The sequence below is a fragment of the Canis lupus genome, chromosome 6 (assembly GCF_011100685.1).
Source record: "Canis lupus familiaris isolate Mischka breed German Shepherd chromosome 6, alternate assembly UU_Cfam_GSD_1.0, whole genome shotgun sequence".
Classification (NCBI taxonomy): Eukaryota; Metazoa; Chordata; class Mammalia; order Carnivora; family Canidae; genus Canis; species Canis lupus.
This window is the reverse complement of record NC_049227.1, coordinates 9,026,223-9,048,913: the sequence shown is the minus strand read 5'-3', so window position 1 is coordinate 9,048,913 and position 22,691 is coordinate 9,026,223. Positions and strand designations below refer to the sequence as shown.

The 22,691-nt window shown below is 54.3% G+C and overlaps 3 protein-coding genes and 2 long non-coding RNA genes across 13 annotated transcripts; 3 read left to right on the top strand and 2 right to left on the bottom strand.

Moving 5' to 3' along the window:
- The first annotated feature begins 119 nt into the window (after positions 1-119).
- On the top strand, positions 120-11,158 carry FBXO24 (F-box protein 24). 6 transcript variants are annotated; one of them, XM_038539256.1, is made up of 10 exons: positions 120-229; positions 2,970-3,068; positions 3,156-3,339; positions 4,483-4,721; positions 4,950-5,184; positions 6,300-6,458; positions 6,731-6,852; positions 7,126-7,257; positions 10,035-10,205; positions 10,544-11,158. In XM_038539256.1, exons 1-10 carry the CDS (start codon positions 191-193, stop codon positions 10,904-10,906), a joined length of 1,743 nt encoding a protein of 580 aa, XP_038395184.1. In that variant the 5' UTR covers positions 120-190; the 3' UTR covers positions 10,907-11,158. The 6 variants fall into 6 exon arrangements, with proteins under 6 accessions (XP_038395184.1, XP_038395189.1, XP_038395186.1 ...); XM_038539258.1 differs by lacking the exon at positions 120-229 and adding an exon at positions 2,517-2,718 and having other exon boundaries at positions 6,800-6,852; XM_038539257.1 differs by lacking the exon at positions 120-229 and adding an exon at positions 2,624-2,649.
- On the bottom strand, positions 5,812-13,951 carry LOC119872146. Its single transcript, XR_005360567.1, has 3 exons — positions 13,419-13,951; positions 9,043-9,132; positions 5,812-5,867 (listed from the first exon to the last, which is right to left on the bottom strand). It is a non-coding gene; the product is annotated as an uncharacterized LOC119872146 (long non-coding RNA).
- Positions 11,268-17,142, top strand: PCOLCE (procollagen C-endopeptidase enhancer). 2 transcript variants are annotated; one of them, XM_038539262.1, is made up of 10 exons: positions 11,268-12,281; positions 13,132-13,240; positions 13,670-13,928; positions 14,144-14,218; positions 14,819-14,943; positions 15,461-15,597; positions 15,888-16,123; positions 16,384-16,461; positions 16,594-16,764; positions 16,901-17,142. In XM_038539262.1, the coding sequence occupies exons 1-10, from the start codon at positions 12,187-12,189 to the stop codon at positions 17,065-17,067; spliced, it is 1,452 nt and encodes a 483-aa protein (XP_038395190.1). In that variant the 5' UTR covers positions 11,268-12,186; the 3' UTR covers positions 17,068-17,142. The 2 variants fall into 2 exon arrangements, with proteins under 2 accessions (XP_038395190.1, XP_038395191.1); XM_038539263.1 differs by lacking the exon at positions 14,144-14,218 and having other exon boundaries at positions 11,817-12,281.
- Positions 17,143-18,693: 1,551 nt separating this feature from the next.
- Positions 18,694-19,140, bottom strand: LOC111096206. The gene is made up of 2 exons (XR_005360329.1): positions 19,081-19,140; positions 18,694-18,854 (listed from the first exon to the last, which is right to left on the bottom strand). It is a non-coding gene; the product is annotated as an uncharacterized LOC111096206 (long non-coding RNA).
- Positions 19,141-19,773: 633 nt separating this feature from the next.
- MOSPD3 (motile sperm domain containing 3) lies at positions 19,774-22,691 on the top strand. Of its 3 annotated transcripts, none has more exons than XM_038538856.1 (6): positions 19,774-19,921; positions 20,418-20,681; positions 20,919-20,994; positions 21,227-21,456; positions 22,205-22,369; positions 22,469-22,691. In XM_038538856.1, the coding sequence occupies exons 2-6, from the start codon at positions 20,480-20,482 to the stop codon at positions 22,498-22,500; spliced, it is 705 nt and encodes a 234-aa protein (XP_038394784.1). In that variant the 5' UTR covers positions 19,774-19,921; positions 20,418-20,479; the 3' UTR covers positions 22,501-22,691. The 3 variants fall into 3 exon arrangements, with proteins under 3 accessions (XP_038394784.1, XP_038394786.1, XP_038394785.1); XM_038538858.1 differs by having other exon boundaries at positions 19,883-19,905; XM_038538857.1 differs by lacking the exon at positions 19,774-19,921 and adding an exon at positions 20,051-20,166.

The following is a 22,691-nucleotide window of genomic DNA, read 5'->3' as shown; positions in this document are numbered from 1 at the left end:
GACGGGGCCGCCGGCGCTCCAGTTGAAGGGATAGAGGCCGAGAGACCGCAAGCCGGCTCCTGGTTTTCTTCCCACGGAGACCAATCGCAAGCCAGATACAGGCGAGTGACTGTCAAGAAGGCCAATTAGATCCGCCGGAGGGAACCTGGCTCGGCCTCCTCTCTGAGGGACGGCTGGATCAACCAATAGCATGGGCGAGAAGGCGGTCCCTTCGCCTAGAAGGAGGCGGGTGAGCTAGAACTTTGAGATCGAGGTAAAGAATGCCAGCGCTGCGGGCTTTGCCGGCTGGGAACAGTGCAAGGGCTGGAGTGGCGCGTGCGAGCTGGAAATGATAGGGAGCGAGCCCGCTGTGAGGGTGCGAGGGAGGCCGCGGGCGAGGCGACGCCTGAGGCCAGGGGGTCCTCGCAGCCGAAGGGACCCTGGAGGCCTTTCCGGCCGCAGAAGCTGAGACCCTGCGGCGGTGTGCGCCGCCCCGGCGGGCGGGGGACTTCGCGGAGACCGGAGATGCCCAGCTCCGGAGGAAGGGTTACAGGAGACCAGATCCTCCAGAGCTGCCGCCCTGCCGGCCAGCCTGCCCAGAAGAGCGCCCCTGGGCGGGCTTAGTCCTTAAGGGACCGTGCCCTCTAGAAAAGCCGTCCGTTTAACAAACGAGGAAACTGAGGCAGAGGGAAGTTGATGAGTTGGCAAGAGCAAACCGCAAGTTACTGACCTCTTGCTCTAGAAGCCCGGTTTCCCAGGAGCTCCTATGGTGGACTTTTTTCTATTTGCACCTTTTCTTTGCCCCTTGAGCTGAAATGGAGCGGATAAAGGGGACCCAGACACGAGAGGAAGCCGACGATCCTTTTCTGTCTGCCGAGAGAGCTTAGCATCCTCTTAGGTGGCAGAAGGATTCAATACATCGACATAGTCCATTTAATATGGTCAGAGTTGCCTGACCTCAGGCCACTGAAACTTTCTTATAAATCACATCTCAAATGTTGACATTCTTAAACATTTACTGGATGATTAAAATTCTATCCGCGGTGTCTCAAACTAGTTGTTTACTAGTCACCATGAATAAGGGAGTTCAGGTGGTTGACAATTAGCTGGCACAGTAAAATCTGTAATACTTGGCAGCTGAGAGCTGGTTGTCCAGGACTGGATTGCTCTGAGTTCCTGGAAGAGCCGATTACTCCTTGGATTTATTGGTGTAGATCCTTTGGCCCTACCTGGACAGACACATCCCAAACTCCTGCTGTTTCTCATACACGGCACCCCTCCCCCCACCCAAGACTACCTTAAAAGCTTAGACTGTGGGAGATACCCCAGGTTTCAGAGTAATTCTATCCCTTTCTTCCACCTTCATAGGTTGTCCTTCATACATGCATTGATGGCATTGATGTTACTGTCCCAGCAAATCTGCTTTTGGATGTTTTTGGGTTTGTTTTTTTTTTTTTAAGATTTTATTTTTTCGGGAAAAAAAAAAAAAGATTTTATTTTTTCGGGAATCCCTGGGTGGCTCAGCGGATTTAGCGCCTTCCTTTGGCCCAGGGCATGATCCTGTAGTCCCAGGATCGAGTCCTACATCAGGCTCCCTGCATAGGGCCTGCTTCTTCCTCTGCTTGTGTCTCTGCCTCTCTCTCTCTCTCTCTCTGTCTCTCATGAATAAAAAATATTTTTTAAAAAAAGATTTTAGGGATCCCTGGGTGGCGCAGCGGTTTGGCGCCTGCCTTTGGCCCAGGGCACGATCCTGGAGACCCGGGATCGAATCCCACATCGGGCTCCCGGTGCATGGAGCCTGCTTCTCCCTCTGACTATGTCTCTGCCTCTCTCTCTCTCTCTGTGACTATCATAAATAAATAAAAATTTAAAAAAAAAAAAGATTTTATTTTTTCATGAGAGACACAGAGAGTAAGAGACCAGGCAGAGGGAGAAGCAGGCTCACTGGGGAGCCCAATTCGGGACTTGATTCCAGGACCCTGGGATCATGCCCTGAGCCGAAGGCAGACGCTTAATCCCTGAGCCACCCAGGCGTCCCTCTGGATGTGTTTTTATAAGACTGAAAGGTTTGTGCTGAATTGTTTCCACTTTCTTCTGATGCATGCTCTCCTCTAAGAGCAGAGTCACCTTTCCCCCCGCACCTGTCAAACTGAGTTTACACTTTTTTTTTTTTTTTTTTTTGAGTTTTACTATTGGGCTACAAAATCCCCTGACGGCCCTAGCCTGCTGAGATATGAAGAATTCACCACTGTTTCTCTACAGAACAGAGTTCGTGCTAAAAGGGCCTCAAGTAGAGGAACCTCACAACTAGTCCCCAAAAGGAAAGGCCACATCTACCAGTAGTTCACACTTTCTCCTGTAAAATGCATATCCCATGAGCCACTGGGTGGCTAGAGCTGAGCTAGAATCCAGGAGCTGTGTAAGAGAAAATCTTGGGCCAGGTTGGGGAAATAGGTCACAGTGGCTGGACAGTGAGGTCACAGAGAGGTTTGTCTTCCCAGACTCCATGGGGGAGGGGCCAGGAGGCAGAGGGGCCCCAGAGGTCCCCCAAGCCCAGGCAGGGGACATGGTGTGGGAAAGGCAGCAGGGACGGGGGCCAGGGAGCTGACTACAGGGGGCCAAGGAGCCTGGAGAAATGAGGGCAGGAGCAGGGAGGGGGCAGTCAGGATGGTGAGGAGAAGCCAGAGACGAAAGCTGCAAAAATTCACCGGGCTGTGCAGACGGGAGGAAGGGCTCCGGGTGAGAGGGTAGTGAGCCAAGGGAAGGACAAGAAGATGGCAACCAGAAATCGGGGGAGGGGTTCTTTGGAGCTGGTGGACTAAGGAACACAGCAGAGAGGGGTGACCCATGGACCTAGAGAGAAAGATGGGAGGATTTGTGAGCACAGAGCTGTGAGCCCCCAAGAAAGAAGCTAATGAACGACAGCCTGAGAGAAGGGAGCAAAAGAGGCCTCTCATGGAACCCCTGTGCTCCCCCTTCTCCTTGGGTAGGTGAAGCGGAGCTGCCCTTCCTGTGGCCCAGAGCCTGGGGGTGAAGAGAAGAAGGGGAGAGGGAACCCTATTTCTGTTCAGGTGTTCCCCCCAGAGCTGGTGAGTCCTCTGCAGGGAGGTATTAATAAAGGACAGAGGGCCAGACCACTGAGGGTGATCCCTGCTTCCTTCCTCCTGCCCCTCCAGGTGGAGCATATCATCTCATTCCTCCCAGTCAGAGATGTAGTCGCTCTGGGCCAGACCTGCCACTACTTCCACGAAGTGTGCGATGCTGAGGGCGTGTGGAGACGCATCTGTCGCAGGCTCAGTCCTCGCCTACGAGAGCAGGGTTCTGGGGTCCGGCCCTGGAAGAGAGCTGCCATTCTTAACTGTACACCTCCCCAGAAACTCCTGTTCTCTTTGCCTCTGTCTTACCTTATTCTGGGATCCCCTGTTTCATAGAGATGCCTCAGCATTCCCAGCCAAACTTCCAGGGCCCCTTTCTCTGGAAGAACCACTAGATTCAAACATACACCCTTGAGCGTTACAATCCTCTAGTTCCACCCTCTGATGGACCCCTATTACTAGCATGCCTGACAAACCTCCCTCCATATTCAGACTCTCTTCTAAATCTACCCTGGATACCTCCTCCATTCCCCAAACCTGGTGTTTCTCAACCTTGTCACTGTTGACATTTGGGACCAAAATGTTATTTGGAGTGGGGGGGAGGTGCATCCTGTGCATTGTAGGATGTTCAGCAGCATCCCTAGCCTCCACCCACTAGATACCAGTAGCAAACTTCCCCCAGTTGTGACAACCGGTGTTCCCTGAGGAACAAAATCACCCCAGTTTGCTGAGATATGAAGAATTCCCAGGGAGCCCCTATCCAAGTACTTGATTTCACACACTGGAGATTAGGGGAGATCTAGATCTGATCCAGAGCTAGGAGTTTCTCGGTCATTCTTTTTCACTCCTCCTTCTGCTGCTTTTCTTTTTTCTTTTTTTTTTTTTTAAGATTTTATTTATTCATGAGAGACACAGAGAGAGATAGGCAGAGACACAGACAGAGGGAGAAGCTGGTTCCACACAGGGAGCCCGATGTGGGACTCGATCCTGGGTCTCCAGGATCATGCCCTGGGCTGAAGGCAGGCACTAAACCACTGAGCCACCCAGGGATCCGCTTCTGCTGCTTTTCTATGTATTATTTTCCCCTTGATGTCTCTGATGCAAGGTTGGATTGAGGAAGCACTTAGAAGCATGTGTAGTGCCCTGGGCTGAAGGGGGGAGGAAGGAGCAGAGAACTAATGTTCTGGCATGAGGGTTTATTCAAGATGTCCATCCTATATAGATAGGGGTTTTTTAAAGATAACCTCTGAGCTTTCCAATGTCCTTTAGAAGGGGTTTGTTCCCCAGTCTTGGGCATGGGAGCTGCTAAATACCACTCTACCAGAGAAATCTAGTGTGCCCAAGCTCTGATTCCTCTCCCTTGTGCCATCCTGACCCCTTGAGCCTTCCATCTCTTTCCCTTCTCCAGACACGAAGGGCCTGTATTTCCAGGCATTTGGGGGCCGCCGCCGCTGTCTCAGCAAGAGTGTAGCCCCCCTGCTAGCCCATGGCTACCGCCGCTTCTTGCCCACCAAGGACCATGTCTTCATTCTTGACTATGCGGGGACCCTCTTCTTCCTCAAAAATGCCCTGGTCTCCTCTACCCTTGGCCAGATCCAGTGGAAGCGAGCCTGCCGCTATGTTGTGTTGTGTCGTGGAGCCAAGGATGTGAGTAGCAGAGCCCTGGCAGCTGAGACCCCCACCCCTCCTGCGGGGACCCAGGGCCCACACCAGCCCTGAGGTATTCTCAGGACAGCCGCCCTCCTATCCCAGGAACTGAAAAACAAGTCCTCGTTTCCCAGCCCTGAACCCAAGTACCTCACCCCAGGATTCAATTGACCCAGACTCATTCCTCTCCAAGGCCTAGGTCCCAGACACCTTCATCTCTTCCTACAGTTTGCCTCAGACCCAAGATGTGACACAGTTTACCGTAAATACCTCTATGTATTGGCCACTCGGGAGCAGCCAGGGGTGGTAGGCACAACTGGCAGCCGGGCCTGTGACTGCGTCGAGGTCTACTTGCAGTCCAGTGGGCAGCGGGTCTTTAAGATGACCTTCCACCACTCCATGAGCTTCAAACAGATTGTGCTGGTGGGTCAGGAGACCCAGCGGGCTCTGCTGCTTCTCACAGGTATGGCCTAGAGCAGGGGTTTGCAAATTGCTTTCCACAGATTCCTCAGGACCTGCTGCAGGGGAGGAGGGAGGCCTCTCACATGGGTTTCCCTGTGCCCCCTCATCCTGCTCTCAAACCAAAGAGCTTTGCCTTTTGTCTGTCTTCTAGTCTTAAGATTCTGTGTGTTTCATATGAATAAAGGGCTCTGCTGCAAAAAATAGTTTGGAAATCACTATTCTAGTGAAAGGCCAATTTTTAAAATTATATATATATATATAGAATATAGATTCAATATATATGTGAAAGTTTAAAGTTATCAAGTTTATATATATATGTAAATATATACATTTACATTTACATATATACATATATTTAAAGTTTTATATATACACACACACATATAAGGTTTACGTATATATAACGTAATATATATATATATTACGTGTATATATATATATGTATTTTTAAAGTTTTTATTTATTTAAGCAATCTCTATGCCCAATGGGGGGCTCAAACTCACAATCCCAAGATTAAGAATCGCGTGTTCAGGCAGCCGGGGTGGCTCTGCGGTTTAGCGCCACCTTTAGCCCAGGGCGTGATCCTGGAGACCGGGGATCGAGTCCCACGCCGGGCTCCCTGTGTGGAGCCTGCCTCTCCTTCTGCCTCTGTCTCTCTCTGTGTCTCTCATGAATAGATAAAATCTTAAAAAAAAAAAAAAAAATCACATGCTCTTCTGACTGAGCGAGCCTCACATCCTCATCCCCTTTATTGGACTACACTCCCAGGCTTGAGATCCTCTGGGCTTACTAATGCCAGGCAGGGCTCCAAGTGCCCAGCATCATTCCTCTTAATACTCAAGCTGAATTCTGCCAAATCTGACTCTGGGTTTTCTTTCCACTAATCTTTCACACTCAGGGACTTACTTCCCTGATTCATTTCTGGTGGTAAAGGGCTAGCATCTAGGCAACTTGACATCACACTTCTCTTATTTTGCTGCTATCATTTTTCTTCCAACCCCACTCTAGGGCAGTAAATGTTTCCTCCTTATGGCTTAAAGCCTACTGGGAAGTTAATGTGGATATTGGGGGGTCCCCTCCCCCACATAATTGTCTACCTCTCCCCATCTCTCCCAGAGGAAGGAAAGATCTACTCTTTGGTCGTGAATGAAACCCAGCTGGACCAGCCACGCTCCTACACAGTTCAGCTGGCCCTGAGGAAGGTGTCCCGGTGCCTGCCTCACCTTCGAGTGGCCTGCATGGCTTCCAACCAGAGCAGTACTCTCTACATCACGGGTAAGAACCACCTTCCTGCTTCTCCAGACCCTAGTTTTACACAGGCCTTCAAGATATGAATACCTCCCCCCACTAATACTTAGTCCAGCTCTGTGGTGGACCCTTTCGGGCATCCTAGTGAAAAGATGAGTTTAGGTTCCCAGACATCATAGCTGGTACATTTCTAGTGGGTGTGAGACTCCCCAGATCTTGCAACTTTCATCCCAGGTAGGGCCTTATCCCTAGGAAATGGGTGCCCAAAGCTGCTGAGCTGAGGGCTCCTGACCCCCCAGACCAGGGAGGAGTGTATTTTGAGGTGCATACCCCAGGGGTGTATCGTGATCTCTTTGGGACCCTTCAAGCCTTTGACCCCCTGGACCAGCAGATGCCGCTTGCTCTTTCACTGCCTGCCAAGGTAGGATGCTGGAGGGATGGGGCAGACGAGGGGGTGGGCAGGGGGTGTGGTGTAGGGTTTAAAAGGTACCAGAAGCCTGAAATATGAGCAGAAATCAAATGATTGATCAGGGAAGGACAGGGGACCCAGAGAGAGAGGGGGCGGGGGTGAGGCAGTGGGCAAGGCCAAAAGAAGTCAGGTGGGAATAGCAGGCTAGTGGTTGGGAGATTCTGGAGCTCAGAGTTACTCTGAGGGAACTGAATGCCCACCCTCTCTTTCTGTCTTCCTTTCTAGATCTTATTTTGTGCTCTTGGCTATAATCACCTTGGCCTGGTGGATGAATTTGGCCGAATCTTTATGCAGGGAAATAACAGATATGGGCAGCTGGGAACAGGGGACAAAATGGACCGAGGGGAACCCACACAGGTGAGCCTGTTTCTCAGTAACTCTCATCCTAGCCCCCTTCCTTCAATTCCCTAAACCTCACACCTCTCCACTTCTCCACTCTCTTTGGAATCCACTTCTTACTCCCTGGGGAAGTTAAGCCAACCAGTACATAATGCCTGGGATACTGGTGCGTGTCTTTCCCAGGGTTGGCAGTGTGAGATCTGTTCTGTACGGTGCTTGCTGTGAGTGCAGTAGGAATGTAGTGAGGCAGGGAGACCCAGGGTGGGCTGGTATGACCAGAAGAGGTAAGATGTGATCAGGGCCTAGTGGCTAAGGTCGGATTCGGGTGGGTACGAAGAGAGGCATTCTGTATAATGGAGACGACAGTGCAGCTTGCACATACCTAAAGCAGAGAGGGTGTTTTGGAAATTGGTAGATATGAGGTGGTACAGGTGGGTGTGAGCCTAGAGAGGCAGAAGTTTGGGAAAGTCACAGGGGGTTCTGGAGCAGGAGAAGGCAACCCCCAGGGTGACTGAGAACAGGAGGCCACTGAATGAGAAGCCCACTGGGAAACTGGGGAGCTATGGCAGCACTTGAGACCAGAGCCTGAGGTGGTGAGAATACAAAAGAATGGATACTGGAGATGTTTTGAAAAGAAATGAACAGGCCCTAGAAACTGATGAGATGTGAGGAAAGGCCCGGAGGACAAAAGCGGCTCTGGCACAAGACCACTTGAAGAAAGATGGCATCACTACAAATAAAGGAATGGATGCTGGCTTGAGGAAAGAGGAAGAGTGTGAATTTAGACTTTTTTTTTTTAAGATTTTATTTATTTATTCATGAGAGACAGAGAGAGAGAGAGAGAGAGGCAGAGACACAGGCAGAGGGAGAAGCAGGCTCCACACAGGAAGACCGACGTGGGACTAACCCCAGGACTCCAGGATCACACCCTGGACTGAAGGCGGCGCTAAACCGCTGAGCCACCTGGGATGCCCCAATTTGGACTTTTTCGAAAGTGGCAGTGTCTCTCTGACATTAGATTCCATGTTGGAAGAAGGTCAAAACAGACAGAAGTAGGGATAGGGAAGCAAACTCTGGGCAGGAACAGATGTTGTAGGCAGAGGGCCAGAAAAGGCTGTCTCTGAGACAGGAGGGGTACACCCTCAAATGCCAAATCCCAGAAGCCCTGGGTGCAGGGAGATCCAAACAGGAGGGCGTCATTAACGGTGACAGGTAATGCAGGAATATACTTACTGACACAGAAAGATGGTCAGGCCACATTATGTTTTACATAATATAACCCCATTTGTGTTTACAAATATGCAATTTATACACATATATACACACATAAGCAGCAGTGAAGAAGACTATCCAGCAAGATGTTCATTATAGGTGGTGATTTTTTTTTTTTTAAGTAGACTCCACACCCAACATGGAGCCCAAGGTGTGGCTTGAGCCCATAACCCTGAGATCAAGACCTGAGCCAATATCAAGAGTTAGGTGCTTGGGGCACCTACGTGGCTCGGCTGGTTAAGTGTTCCACTCTTGATTTCTGCTTGGGTCATGATCTCAGCTCCTGGGACCGAGCCCCTAGATGGGCTCCTCACTCGGTCGGAGTCAGCTTGGGATTCTCCCTCCCTCTCCCTCTGCTCCTCCCTCTGTTTTCTATCTCTCTCTCTCAAATAAATAAAAAACAAATCTAAAAAAAAGAGAGTCAGACGCTTAACCAACTGAACCACCCAGGCGCCCCTTCCCAGTAATTTTTAAATTCGTCTTTGCTCATCACATTTTATAATTTTTCTATAATGACCATAAATTACTTACCTGTGGTCTTCAAAATTAAAGGCCTCATAATCTCAGGAGGAAGTGTGCAGCAGAGGCCCCAGGATTTGGCAGCTGGGAGGTCAAGTGCATCTGGAGAGAACATGTCAGTAGCATAGTGAGGAGAGAAGACAGATCACAAGAAAGTGCAGGAAACATTGGCTGTGGTGAGAACAAGAATGTGGTCGACCTCAGACTGATCATGTAACTAGTTCTGCTGCTTAGAGACAGAGGTCAGAAGCAGCAGGAATCAGGTGGAAATGTTGTTTTTCAAAATAGGGTAGCCCATTGGAAAGACAGGGATAGGACAAGTTGAAAATGCCGGAGAGAAGGCAGCCCGGGGGTGGCTCAGCGGTTTAGCGCCACCTTCGGCCCGGGTTATGATCCTGGAGACCTGGGATTGAGTCCCACGTCTGGCTCCCTACGTGGAGCCTGCTTCTCCCTCCTCCTGTGCCTCTTTGTGTGTGTGTGTGTGTCTTTCATGATTAAATAAATAAAATCTTAAAAAAAAGAAAAGAAGAAGAAGAAGAAAATGCCAGAGAGAGAAGGGAAGAGTGAGTGGGAGGAAAGTCCTTCCTGGGGCTAACCTGGAATTGCACAGGGAGGGAGGGAGTCTTGAAACTTTGGGAAAAGAGGAAGGATAGTCCTCCTCCTGGGACTGGAAGGCAGAATGAGAGACTAGACTGGCACAGTCCTGGGGTGACAGTGAGGGAGCAAATGGTAGTTCCTACGCTCAGTCATGTAGCCTCTTTTCTGGAAAGCAAAGATGCAGAGGCTACGGAAGTGCAGAGTCTGCCTGAGACTGCAAGAGAACCAAGGAGAGATTGCTGCTGGTCTACCTCCTAGCTGGGCAGGAGTGGGGGTGGGCATGGGGGGGTATGAGTCCTTTGTTTTCCTGTCCTAGTTACCCTAGATTCTTCCTAAGCCTTCCTGCCCTAGCTGGGGCCCACATCCTTGGCATTCCCACCTTAGGCATCCTGGTCTTGTGTCCTCAGGTACATTATCTGCAACGCCCCATTACCCTGTGGTGTGGCCTCAACCACTCCCTGGTGCTGAGCCAGGGCTCAGACTTCAGCAAGGAGCTTCTGGGCTGCGGCTGTGGGGCTGGAGGCCGCCTCCCTGGCTGGCCTAAGGGGAGTGCCTCCTTCGTGAAGCTCCACGTCAAGGTCAGAGCATTGTCACACAAGCAGGCCACCAGGGAGGGCAGGAGCAGTAGAGCCAGGTGGCACCTAGGAGCATAACTGGGGCTCCTACAGGAATCCAGGGTGGGGGCATCTCCCCAGCACAATCTACCTCCCTTCCCTGCCACAAACCATGACTCCTGGCTCTCTCCCTTAGCAGACCCTGCTGGCCCTCTCTGACCTCACACAACCTTGGGACTCAGCCAGCCCTAGCTCACTTGCTGGCTCAGGGCTGGTCTCAGAGGGAGGAACACAACAGCTGGGGCTTCCTGGGAGCCCCTCAGGAAAGGCCCAACTCAGCCACACCCCTTCTCTCCTCCAAGGTCCCTTTGTGTGCCTGTTCCCTCTGCTCTACCAGAGAGTGCCTCTACATGCTGTCCAGCCATGACATCGAGCACCACCCCACCTATAGGGACCTACCAGCCAGCAGGGTGGTGGGGACCCCCGAGCCCAGCCTGGGAGCCGGAGCATCCCAAGACGCAGGGGGGGCGGCCCAAGCCTGTGAGGAGTACCTCAGCCAGATCCACAGTTGCCCCACCTTGCAGGATCGCATGGAAAAGATGAAGGAGATCGTAGGCTGGATGCCCTTGATGGCTGCACAGAAGGATTTCTTTTGGGAGGCCTTGGACATGCTGCAGAGGGCTGCTGCAGGCGTTGGCCCAGGCCTCCCAACCCCAGAGAGCTGACCACCCCCTCTCCTAGTCTCACCCCTGGAGGGAGAGTCTGGCCCTGGGCCAGGAGCTAAGGAGAAATGGGGTGGTAGCAATAAACACTGTATGTGCACAAGGGGTGGGGGGTGTGCGGGGATTGCTAGACATGCCAGGGTGGAGAGGGAACTGTTTTGTAAAATGTTCAGGGGGCTGCCCAGGAGGAGCCCCCAATCTGACTATCATGGACAAGAGATTTGATGGACAAATAGAATAAAAGGCTGAAGTGAGGCCCGGTTTGGAGCCCTGGGGCCTGGGAGGAAAATGGGGCAGGGGATGGGGACCGGGTGGCTCAGGGGGCAGTGGAGGCCCAGGCATGGGGGCGGGGGGTGCAGGCAGAGCAGAAGTGTCTCAGGCATTCAGGTGCTACAGAACTGACCACCTGAATCTTTCAGCCTGCTCTCCCCTCCCATTCCCAAGACCAGCCCAGGCTCCTGGACTTGGAAGTCTAAGCCCCACCTTCTGGAACAATGAAACCAACATATGCTACTCTATCTTCCTCGGATCCTCTATCTGACTTCCATCCTGGGGAGGCCACTTGCCTCGGACTTCACAGAGCTTCCTACCCGTTTCCCTTGGTCCCTGTGAAGTCAGCCCCCGCTTCCCCTCTACCGCCAGGTCCAGTCTCACATTTTGTCCCTTTCCCTCACTTTCTGCTCCATCCTCTTCCTCAGAAGGGGGATGCTCCCTTTACCATCTGCCCCGCCCCTAGCCCCTCCCATACCTCCAAATATTCGGGAGAGAAAATGGCTGAGCAGGAAAAATTCTCTCCTTGGCCTAGTCTGGCCCAGGGATGGAGAGAAGATAGTAGAAATTTGAAGTGGAAAATTAGCTGGAGCAAGGGGAGGTCAGGAAGGGGTAAGTGACTAGATGTAGGGGTCTAGGGAAGGGGGAGGCACAGGGATGGCTGGGAGGAAGGACCAGATGCTCAGGCACTGGGCAGAGTGGGGTCCAGGTGACAGGACTTGATGCCTGCATTGTGGCTGAGGGCTCATGCTCCTTCTGCCCTTCACTGCTCCACCCCCTACTTAGGTCAATATTTATGTGTCCTGGACCTAGAGAGGCCCCTGGACTCACTACTGTCCCAACTAAACTCTCCCTGTCCCGCCTTCCCCACCGCCCGCCCCGCTGGCCAGTCCCCACGCCCACACACCCGAGGCTGCCTCATCTGGCACTGATTATCTCCGCTGCTGCCGCTGCTGCTGCTAAACTCAGCTGCTGCCTCTGCCTCAAGGACCCCGGCGCCTCTCCCCCCGGCCATGCTGCCTGCTGCCACAGCCTCCCTCTTGGGGCCCCTCCTCACTGCCTGGGCCCTGCTGCCTTTCACCCAGGGCCAGACCCCCAACTATACCAGGTAGGTCTCTTGGCACCTTCCAGATAGCTTGAGTGAGCTTCAAAAACCCCTGATTCCTGGGGGTTTTGCCTGTGGAGCCCATGGATTCTTTCACTAATGCACCACCCCCCAGATCTCCTATAGCCCCAACTCTTCCCTGGTCCCCATGTTCTCCCTCCCTACCTGCAAGACTACTATTTCCTGTGGGTCACCAGTGCCCCCCATTCCTCCACCCTTTGTCCCTCATCTTCTAAGTCTTCCCATCCACCCAGACCCTTGCCCACCCCTCACCCCCCACCCCTATGGAACCTGAGAGCACCAAGACCTTGAACTTGCCTGGTAGCTGGACATCTGGATTCCAGGAGAGAATGAGAGGTGGGGGGGCTGAGAGGGGGGAGCGAGGGGGAGACTTGGGAGTCAGATACTCAAGTAGTTGAGAGCAGGGCAAAGGTTGGGAGCTGGGGAAATCTGGTCTCCAGGTTCAACATGAGGGCCATTGCTGCTGCTGCTCCTCATCTCTCCGCCCCCTCCCCCCCCATGGCTTCGTGGCTGTGTCCACATCTGGAAGTAGTTAGGCGGCTCCTGTCCCCGACTGCCAGGCAGGGCGAGGGGGGAGAGTGAGGAACAGCCCGAGGAGGATTCCGGGAATTCCTATTGGGGTGGGGGTGGGGACTGGGGGGTGTTGGAGAGACAGCCAAGTTGCTGGCCCCACTTGTTCCTAATCCTTTCAATCCCGGCATGGCTGGCTGAGGCTGCCCCAGATTCCCTAGGCCTCCATCCCCCTGGCTTCCCTCCCTGCCCCCCCCACCCTCCGTCCCTATCCTTCCCAAGCTCTCTTCCACTCATGGCTGATGCCTCTTCTGATCTCCAGACCTGTGTTCCTGTGTGGAGGGGATGTGACCGGGGAGTCAGGTTACGTGGCAAGTGAGGGTTTCCCCAACCTGTACCCCCCCAATAAGGAGTGCATCTGGACAATAACGGTGAGAAGTTCCTTCCTATCACTACCCCCTTGTTGTAGTCTCCCAGGCCCAACTAAGGGCACCTCAGTCTGCCGGCCCCCTGCTCCCACCACCTCCCATCCCTGAACCACCAAGCCTTATCCCCTCTGTCACTGAGGCAGCAGTGCCCATAATAACACGGGGCAAAGCGTCCTCACACCTTACTTAAGGTCTGCTTCTCCACTTCCAGCTTCATTCCCAGTCCTCCAATCTCTCCAGGACCTCAGGTCTTGTCCCGTGCACAAGCCAAAAGCTGCTGCAGAGCCCAGGTCCTCTGCTCTGCACGCTGATGGGGTCCCTTTCTGTTCAGGCCCAGTATCTGTATGAAATGCTTGGGGAAGGACAGGTACCCTCTGCCTGGGTTGTGTGTGGCCTGACTTTGCAGGTCCTCTTCCCTGTCCCCGCCTTCAGGTCCCTGAGGGCCAGACTGTGTCCCTTTCCTTCCGAGTCTTTGATTTGGAGCTGCACCCCGCCTGCCGTTATGATGCTCTGGAGGTCTTTGCCGGGTCTGGAACCTCGGGCCAGCGGCTTGGACGCTTCTGCGGGACCTTCCGGCCTGCGCCCTTAGTCGCCCCCGGCAACCAGGTGACCCTGAGGATGACGGCGGACGAGGGCACGGGAGGACGAGGCTTCCTGCTCTGGTACAGCGGGCGGGCCACCTCAGGCACTGGTGAGACCTCACTCGCCTCCGCCTCCCCCTCTCCTGGCCCCGCCCCCGGCGCAGGCCCCGCCCCCAGCCTTAACCTCCACCCCCAGCCGAACCCCAAGCCCGAGAGCCTAGGGCCCCCATTACCTCCCTTACCCTTTTTCCTCACTAACTGCCCCTTCAGTCCCTCCTCCTCGTCTTCTCTCCCCCCTCCCGCTCCCGCCCACCCCCTCTTCCAGGCCCCCCCCCAGGCGCGAGGCGGAAATGGGTCACCGACCCGCGGGTGGAATGGGCGGCCTGGGGTTACTGGGACGGTGAGTAACAGCCCGCCCCCGTCCGCAATCGGGCTCCCTCAGACGGGCGCGAGGAGGCATTCGGGCTGGGGGATTAGGTACCCCCGACCCGGAGCCCCCTACACCCAGCCCGGGGCTCCCGATTGCGGTCCCATCACCCCCTCCTGGCGGTAGAGGTCTCCCCTAAATGTTTAAGGCAGGGACCTCCCCAAAGAGGCTTCTGGGGCTGTGCCCCAATTTGAGGGCACCCTCACAACGTGAGGACTCCCCAACCTGCAAGAGGGACTTCTCCGCCGGACCGGGGAGATGGGATCTCCCAGGGGAAGAGGAGCGGTGTGGCCGCGGGTCAGGGGGAGGGGCGAGAGGGAGCGTGTCCTGCCAATGCCTCCTCCCCCTTCCAGCGCCCACCTGGGCGCCGGGCGGTCCGAGACTCCCCTGAGCCCTGCTTCTCCAAGCCCCCTATCTGCTAACCAACTCCCTCTTCCGTACCCCTCTTCTCGTCCGCTCACGCTGAGACCCAGACATCCGAGCTTCCAGCACAGGCTTCCAGCCTAGCGCTCTCCTCGAGCTGACCGAGGGTCTCCACCGCCTCCCACCCCCACACCTCTCTCCCCTCCCCAGAGCACCAATTTTGCGGGGGGCGGCTGGAGAAGGCCCAGGGAACCCTGACCACGCCCAACTGGCCCGAGTCCGATTACCCCCCGGGCATCAGCTGTTCCTGGCACATCATCGCGCCCCCGGACCAGGTACCGAGCCCCTGCCCGGGCCGCCCTCGGGGACCCGGGCGGCGTCCTGCAGCATGCAGCCAGCAAAGATTTATTGACCATCTGCTATGTCCCGATCACTGAGCTCACGGTGGTGGGGTGCGAAAACAGACCCAGAACTGCTCGCGCTCAAACAAAAAAATGTAAAATAACACCTGTGACGAGTCTTACGAGAGCGAGGTACACGATGCTGATACATAAACGGTGTTTTGTGTGTGTAAGTGGCGGCAGTGGAGGTGGATGCTGGGTCTGTTCCTTGAGCGTGAGCCTGGACTAGACCTTGCCGACGAAGGCAGACGCCACGGAAGGGTTCCCTTGGTGTGTGACCCTCCGAGCGCTGGTGTGACTGCTTTAAGAAGGGAGCTCCAGGGGACGCGGGAGGGGAGAGAGAGATTGCCGCGAGCTTCCGGGCTCCAGGAGGAGGCAAGAGGTGCAGAGCTTCCGCGCCCTCGAGCCGCCGGGGGTACCGCCGCGCAGCCTCCTCTCTCCCCGCCGACAGGTGATCTCGCTGACCTTCGGGAAGTTTGACCTGGAGCCCGACACCTACTGCCGCTACGACTCGGTCAGCGTGTTCAACGGAGCCGTGAGCGATGACGCCAAGAGGCTGGGAAAGTTCTGCGGCGACACCGCCCCGGGGTGAGGGGGCGGGACCCGGGTGGTTGGCGGGGAGGGGTCTCCACCTCCCCAGGAAAGGGAGTGGGGCTGAGAGACCTGGCTTAGATGAAGAGGTGAACACCTGCACCGGGGACCCCCAAAATGGGCGGAGCTAGTAGGGGACCAGGCAGAAGACCCGGTTTGGCCCCGGGACGGGTCCACGGAGGGAGAGGCGAGTAGGTCCCGCGTAGTCAGGTAGCTGGTTAAGGCTAACCCAGGGCAGAGGTTACAAAGGCCCGCCTGACGCTTCCCACGGTGCCCGCCACCCGCAGTCCCATCTCCTCTGAAGGGAATGAGCTCCTCGTCCAGTTCGTCTCTGACCTCAGTGTCACGGCCGATGGCTTCTCCGCCTCCTACAAGACCCTGCCACGAGGTGCCGCTGCCGAAGGGCAGGCCCGGAGCCCCGGGGAGGATGCCCGGTCAGGAGCCTCGCTCCCCAAGCCCGGACCCCCACCTGTGGAGAAGCCAAAGGCCTCATCGGAGGCTCAAGCAACTCCGGAAGCTCCCAGTGAGTCTGGGAAGGGGGAGGAAGGGACATAGACTGAAAGGAGCCATTCCAAAGACCTCCCTTCTGAACTCATTCATTTATGCACACATTTATGCTCTGGTGCCTCCTCTGTACGTACTCAGGTCTGGTACTGGGTGTGGGGTCTAGCACTGGATAGAGCTCTGAATGAACTAAAATTAATGAGACCTTTAGGAGGAAAGGGGTCCTTCCTACCTGCCCATTGGGTCCCCCTCCACAAACAGCACCCCCCTCCTTCCTAGATGTGCCCAATGTGTCCTGCCCAAAGCAGTGCCGAAGGACAGGCACCTTGCAGAGCAACTTCTGTTCCAGCAGCCTGGGTAAGAAGCCCCATCTGCCAGCTTTGCTCCTCCAGCAGCGCTAATCCCACTCCTGTCCCCAAAGTCCCCCCTCCTGGCTCCAGCCCTGACCTGGCCTCTGTCTCCTCAATTCTCACCCCCACTCTCCCACAGTGGTGACCGCGACAGTGAAGTCCATGGTTCGAGGCCCAGGGGAGGGCCTCACTGTCACTGTCAGTCTCATTGGTGCTTACAAAACCGGAGGCCTGGACCTGCCTTCTCCAATCACTGACACCCCCCTGAAGTTCTATGTGCCTTGCAAGCAGTGCCCTCCCATGAAGAAAGGTAACAGATGTGGGAAAATGGGGAGGAGGACTTAGCCTCATGAAAATGATAGAATCTGAAGGACTCTGACGGGGAGGTACATCTACAAGGTCACAATAATGCACTCTCAATACCTCCCTTCCCTCCCCTCCCCCAGGAGCCAGTTATCTGATGATGGGCCAAGTGGAAGAGAACAGAGGTCCTATCCTTCCTGCAGAGAGCTTCGTGGTTCTCTACCGGCCCAACCAGGACCAGATCCTCACCAACCTCAGCAAGCGGAAGTGCCCCTCCCAGCCTGGAAGGGCTGCTGGGTCCCAGGCCTGAAACCCAGGCTACCTTCCTAGCCTGGAGCCCTAGGGACTCCTTTCTTATCCAAATAAATGTTTCTTGACTGAGGAAGGGGTCACATTTCCATTTCTATGGTCTGGGGGCCCCCTAAGGAGATTTCATTCATTCGTTAAACTCAACATGTTTCAGAACAATCTTTTCAGAATGCAAGACTTTGTCACCCCTTTGCTCAAAACTCTTCCCCTATTTTCAACACACACAAATACACATACACACACAATGGTAACTATGTAGATGTGTTGGATGTGTTAATTAGCTTGATTGTGGTGATCTTTTCATAATGTGTACATAAATCCAAATATCAAGTTGTACACCCTTTGGTTTTTTTTAAGATTTTATTTATTTAGGGACCCCTGGGTGGCTCAGCAGTTGAGCGTCTGCCTTTGGCTCAGGGCCTGATCCTGGGGTTCCGAGACTGAGTCCCACATCCGGCTTCCTACATGGAGCTTGCTTCTCCCTCTGCCTATGTCTCTGCCTCTCTCCCTCTCTCTCTCTCTCTCTGTCTCTCATGAACAAATAAAATCTTTAATAAAAGAAAAGATTTTATTTATTTGTTTGAGAGAGAGCACACGCTCATGCACAAGGAGGGTAAGAGCAGGAGGGAGGACAACCCCCACTCCTCAAGCAGGAAGCCCAACTTGAGGCTCGATCCCAGGACCCTGAGATCATGACATGAGCTGTTAACCAACTTGGCTCAGTTGAGCCACCAGGACCCCTTCAAGGGCAGTTGTAACCTTAAATAGATACAATTTGTATATGTCCTAAGACATCTCAATTAAGCTATTAAAAAAAAAGAAATAAAGAAAACCTCTCCCATAGGTTCCCACTAGTCTCAGAATAAAATCCAAAGTCCTACTGAAGACTGAGTCTCTACGTGATCTGCATCCACCCTCCCACCTTATCTCATCTCTGACTGTTGTCTCCCTTAGAAGTGCTGTTCCAGTCTCAGTGGGTCCTTGATCATTTTTAGTACATTCTGCTTCAGGGCTTTGCCTTAGCTATCCCCTCTGTCCAAAATTCTCACCGCGGATCTATCATGGCTCGCCTCCTAACTTCAATCAGATCTCAGCATAAAGTTCATCCTAGTCACACATTTGTTCCTTCCAAATGGCAGGCTCTCTGGAATGAACCAGAAAACAAAGTCTCTGCTCTTATGGGGAGGAAAGTACATTCTACTGGAGCAGAGATAAGTAACAAACATGGTGTCAAGTGAAACTGTGCTGAAGAAAACAAAAGCCTGAAAGGATAAAGTGGGTTCTACATTTGTTGGGGTGCTCAGGGAAGGCTTTGGGATAAGATGAACTTTGTTTTTGCTCTACTGCTAACCACTCATGTGCCCTGGGGTGAGATTCTTCATCTTCCTGAGGCCACTTCTTTTGTGAAAGGAGTTAAAGATTCAGTGGGATGATGCAAGTGGCAGGGTTGGTAAATCCTACTTCCTTGTGCAAACGTGATTTCTGAGTCCCGTGCAGGAAAGGGAGACACAGGAGAGAAGTCATGGGCTGAGATCTTGATGCAGGCAGTTTGGGTACAGAGATAGATCGATAGATAGACAGACGGACTGAGCCTTACGGAGACTTGGAAAGGAAAAGAGCGTGAGTCTCATCTTTTCTGGGTTTTTTATTGGGGATTGTCATCTGGTGTGCGGGTCCTCTCAGGCATCCTGGAATTAGTCAGAACAACGGTAGGACGCAGGTGTCTTTCATGTCACTCATTCCCTGAAGCTGGGGGGTCTTGGCCTGGAGTTATCTAGTGCCAGTGGTCTGGAATAGGCACATAATGGTTAGCAGGTGATTCTTTAGATATCACCTATAGTGCTGGAAGACTCCAAAGATATCATTTCTTTGACCCTTATAAGGAGGCCATATGCTTTTTACATTAGGAGGCACGTGTAGAGTGGGGTGGGTGTGCAGGCCCTAGCAAGAATAGAAGCTGGAAAAGAAACAAAGGGGAAGGGACACCTGGGTGGCTCAGCGGTTGAGCGTCTACCTTTGGCTCAGGGTGTGATCCTGGGGTCCCGGGGTCGAGTCCTACATCGGGCTCCTTGCATGGAGCCTGCTTCTCTCTCTGCCTATGTCTCTGCCTCTCTCTCTGTGTCTGTCATAAATAAATAAAATCGTTAAAAAAAAAGAAAGAAAAAAAAAAAAAGAAACAAAGGGGGAAAAAACCGGCTTTGGGAGTGCCTGAGTGGCTCAGTCAGTTAAGTGGCTCACTCTTGATTTCTGCTCAGGCCATGATCTCAAGGTCCTGGGATCCATCCCCACCTCGCCCCAGGCTCCACATTCAGCGGGGTCGGTTTCAGGATTCGCTCTCCCGTTCCCCTCCCACTCGTGCTCTCTCTCAAATCTTAAAAACAAACAAAAAGACTATTTCATGAGGTCTCTGTAGTTTTCCTGTCTGAATCCTACTCCAACTGGAAGCAACCTCGCAACTAGTACTGTGGAAAACGGCTGCGATTGCCGCAGAGGCTTCTAGGAAGGCCTGGGATTAAAGTAGAGAAAGGGGGCTTCCCCACCGCAAGTGATTCTAGCGACTGGGAGGTCGCAACCGGGAGGGAGGAACAAAGCCCAGGGGCCCGCTACCCGCGCTAAGGACTTCCCTCAGTCACTCTGGGCAGAGCTTTCTGGCCGGAGTCGCCCGTAAAGTTTTGCGTCACTGGGATCAAGCCAATCACGTCGTTAAGCTCGCCAATCGGAGTACACTTACGGCGGAAACGCGGCCGCCCCAGCCAATGACAGCGGCCGTACGGCGGAAGCGTAGGAATGGCCTCCCGGGAAGATGGCTGCCTCGGTCCGGCCACAAGTTGATTGGCAGGTACAGTGACCAGAAGGTAAGCCTCATAGCAGGAGCGGCTGTTCGGAGGCTGACGCACAAAGGAGCTGCGGGCGGAGCTCAGGGAGGGGTCGGAGGCACAGATAAAAGCCTCTAGAGAGCCGGAGGAAGGGCGGTTCCGGAGGGGGGCGCTGCGGCAGGCGGGGTCTGGCCGGAGAGCGGGGACGCCCGGAAGGGGCGGGGCCTGCGGCGGGGCGGGCGGGGCTTCTGAGATCCGGAGCCGAGCCTGCAGACAAGGCCCGGGTTGGGAGCAAATAGGGGCAGGGTTTATGGGGTGGGCGTGACCATGGGGTGGGGCTTGGGGCGGGGCCTAAAGGGACCGGGTAGAGCCCGAGAGGGGAAGGGTTTGGGGGGCCCAGGCCTGGTCTGCGGGAGCCTCATTTAGCCGGCTTCCGACGCGGCGGCGGCAGGATCAGACCAGGCCCCGCCCCCTGAGCATTCCGATCCCTTTCTCCCCTCTCATTCCGATCCTTTTCTCCCCTCTTGTCCCCCAGCTCTAGACTCCAGGCCCTGTCCCCTGAGCTCTGCCTTCGTATGTCCACCGTTCACAGCCTGCATGCGCCGTGGGGCGCCCCAGGACCAGGAGCTGGTGGGCGCGGGGGCTCCTGGGCGGGGGTCCCGGGGCGCCCCTCCTCCCTCGGGACTTGTCCCGGTCCTCGTCTTTCCCCCGGACCTAGTATTCAGGGCGGACCAGCGGAGTGGACCCCGGCAGCTGCTGACCCTCTATAACCCCACGGGAGCTGCGCTTCGCTTCCGAGGTGAAGGGATGGGCACCTCATGCTAGGGATCTGGGTCTGGCGGCCGGACACTTGGGGGGAGGGGCTGCATGGGCTGGGGGAGCGAGATGAGTGGGGTCAGATAGCCAACCTTGGTGGACTGGAAAAGTCATGTCCAGTCCCGGCGTAGAAGGGAAGGGAGACTCTAGTGTCCCTCCACGGGCTAGCTTGTGTAGGGTCTCTGAAGCAGTAGTCGGTCTGTGTCCCTTTATTCCTCAGTCCTGTGCACAGCACCTGCCAAATACACGGTGTTTGACGCAGAAGGATATGTGAAACCTCAGTCCTGCATTGACATGTGAGTTGGGGTGGAGGGGCCTCTTGGAAGCCAGGGGTCGTGGCCCCCTTTGAATTACCGTGCTGGTGATGGTGAAGTAGGGCTCAGCTGATTCTCCTCAGTCTTTTTCCCTACCTCTGTTTGCATCCCTAAGGGAAAGGCTCCTGGGAAGAGGGGAGGGGGGCTGGATCCACTTGGATCACTGCCTGTCACTCACTTCCTTTCAATGGGCTCTTTCCTATATTGGGACCAGTGTGATTCGCCACGTGGCCCCCATTCCCAGCCACTATGACGTCCAGGACCGCTTCCGCATTGAGCTGTCTGAGGAGGGAGCTGAGGGTCGAGTGGTGGGGCGCAAGGACATCACCTCGGTTCTGAGGGCCCCAGCCTACCCACTTGAGCTCCAGGGACAGCCTGACCCAACACCCCACCCAGGGCCTCCTTCCTGGACAACACCACCCACGGCCAGACACTTCCCAGAGAGTGAGTTGGGGGATGGGAATTCTTGAGTTCTTCAGCATTGCCCTAGAGATGCACTCAGTTGGAGTTGAAGAGGTCTTCTGGTTCGATCTTTCGCTTTTTGGTCATTCTTAGGAGCTGAGATTTTATATCAGGTTAGGCAAAAAGCAGACTTTGTAGTTTTCCTGGTTTCTGGCTTCTTAGAAAAGTTCTTCCTTAGCTGTACCTTTTTTTTTTTTTAAGATTTTATTTATTTATTCCTGAGAGACACACAGAGAGAGAGAGAGGCAGAGACACAGGCAGAGGGAGAACAGGCTCTATCCAGGGAGCCCGATGCAGGACTCGATCCCAGGACTATAGGATCAAGCCCTGGGCTGAAGGCAGATGCTAAACCCCTGAGCCACCCAGGGATCCCCACCGGGCTCTAACTTTAATACTTCCTATCATGTGCCAGTTCAGCTCAGTTCAGTAAGAAACCTGTACTGTACCAAGTTGTGGGCTGTATATGGGTCATAGGACTCCTTGCCTGGCGGACATGTACACAGGAGCCAGTAACAAAGGCAGGGTGAAGAGGGAAAAAATGCTGAGGGATCACAGGGGAGAGGGTTTCTCATGGTTGTGGGGACAGAGGCTCCAGGGAGGAGAGGACACTTCTAGTATGCCACCTGGGAGGCAATAAAAAAACAGAGATGTCTCCTATCTCTAGCTTCCTCCCTGGAGGTTGGGCTGGGCAGGAGGGGGGCTGGAGCTTCTGATGAGCCTTTTTTCCCAGACCGCCACCCACAACTGGCCACCAGCTCCTTCCTCCTCTTCCTGCTGACTGGCATAGTCTCTGTGGCCTTCCTGCTGCTCCCGCTCCAGGACGAGCTCGGCAGCCAGCTGCCTCAAATCCTGCACGTCTCTCTGGGACAGAAGTTGGTGGCAGCCTACATCTTGGGTGAGCACAGTAGTGGCTAGGGGCGTGGGGGCCAGCAGGAAGGCTAGCAGACTCCCAGGGCTGCTCACACCGCCTTGCTTGTCTTTGTCCCCTCTCCAGGACTCCTCACCATGGTGTTCCTTCGGACCTGAGCTTCCTGCTCAACCTCCAGCCCCCTCCTAGGGCAGGGATGTGGACGTGCTCATGAGACAGCCACTGTGATGCTCATTCCTCACCTCAATTCCTACTCCCTCTTCTTCCTGCCCATCCTCCCTCCCCTAAGGACCCAGGGATTTGTATTGTTTCGAAATTGAATAAAATAAATTTTTGAAATTAAACAGAA

What these genes read in the sequence shown, in the direction of transcription:
- FBXO24 (XM_038539256.1), top strand. Translation starts at nt 191, where the DNA reads ATGGGCGAGAAGGCGGTCCCTTCGCCTAGAAGGAGGCGG. An exon ending in AGGTGTTCCCCCCAGAGCTG is followed by an intron (nt 3,069 to 3,155) that starts GTGAGTCCTCTG and finishes CTGCCCCTCCAG; the next exon opens with GTGGAGCATATCATCTCATT. An exon ending in GAGAGCTGCCATTCTTAACT is followed by an intron (nt 3,340 to 4,482) that starts GTACACCTCCCC and finishes TCCCTTCTCCAG; the next exon opens with ACACGAAGGGCCTGTATTTC.
- PCOLCE (XM_038539262.1), top strand. Translation starts at nt 12,187, where the DNA reads ATGCTGCCTGCTGCCACAGCCTCCCTCTTGGGGCCCCTCCTCACTGCC. An exon ending in AGTGCATCTGGACAATAACG is followed by an intron (nt 13,241 to 13,669) that starts GTGAGAAGTTCC and finishes CCCCGCCTTCAG; the next exon opens with GTCCCTGAGGGCCAGACTGT. An exon ending in GGCCTGGGGTTACTGGGACG is followed by an intron (nt 14,219 to 14,818) that starts GTGAGTAACAGC and finishes TCCCCTCCCCAG; the next exon opens with AGCACCAATTTTGCGGGGGG.
- MOSPD3 (XM_038538856.1), top strand. Translation starts at nt 20,480, where the DNA reads ATGCGCCGTGGGGCGCCCCAGGACCAGGAGCTGGTGGGCGCGGGGGCT. An exon ending in AGCTGCGCTTCGCTTCCGAG is followed by an intron (nt 20,682 to 20,918) that starts GTGAAGGGATGG and finishes TTTATTCCTCAG; the next exon opens with TCCTGTGCACAGCACCTGCC. An exon ending in GGTGGCAGCCTACATCTTGG is followed by an intron (nt 22,370 to 22,468) that starts GTGAGCACAGTA and finishes TCCCCTCTCCAG; the next exon opens with GACTCCTCACCATGGTGTTC.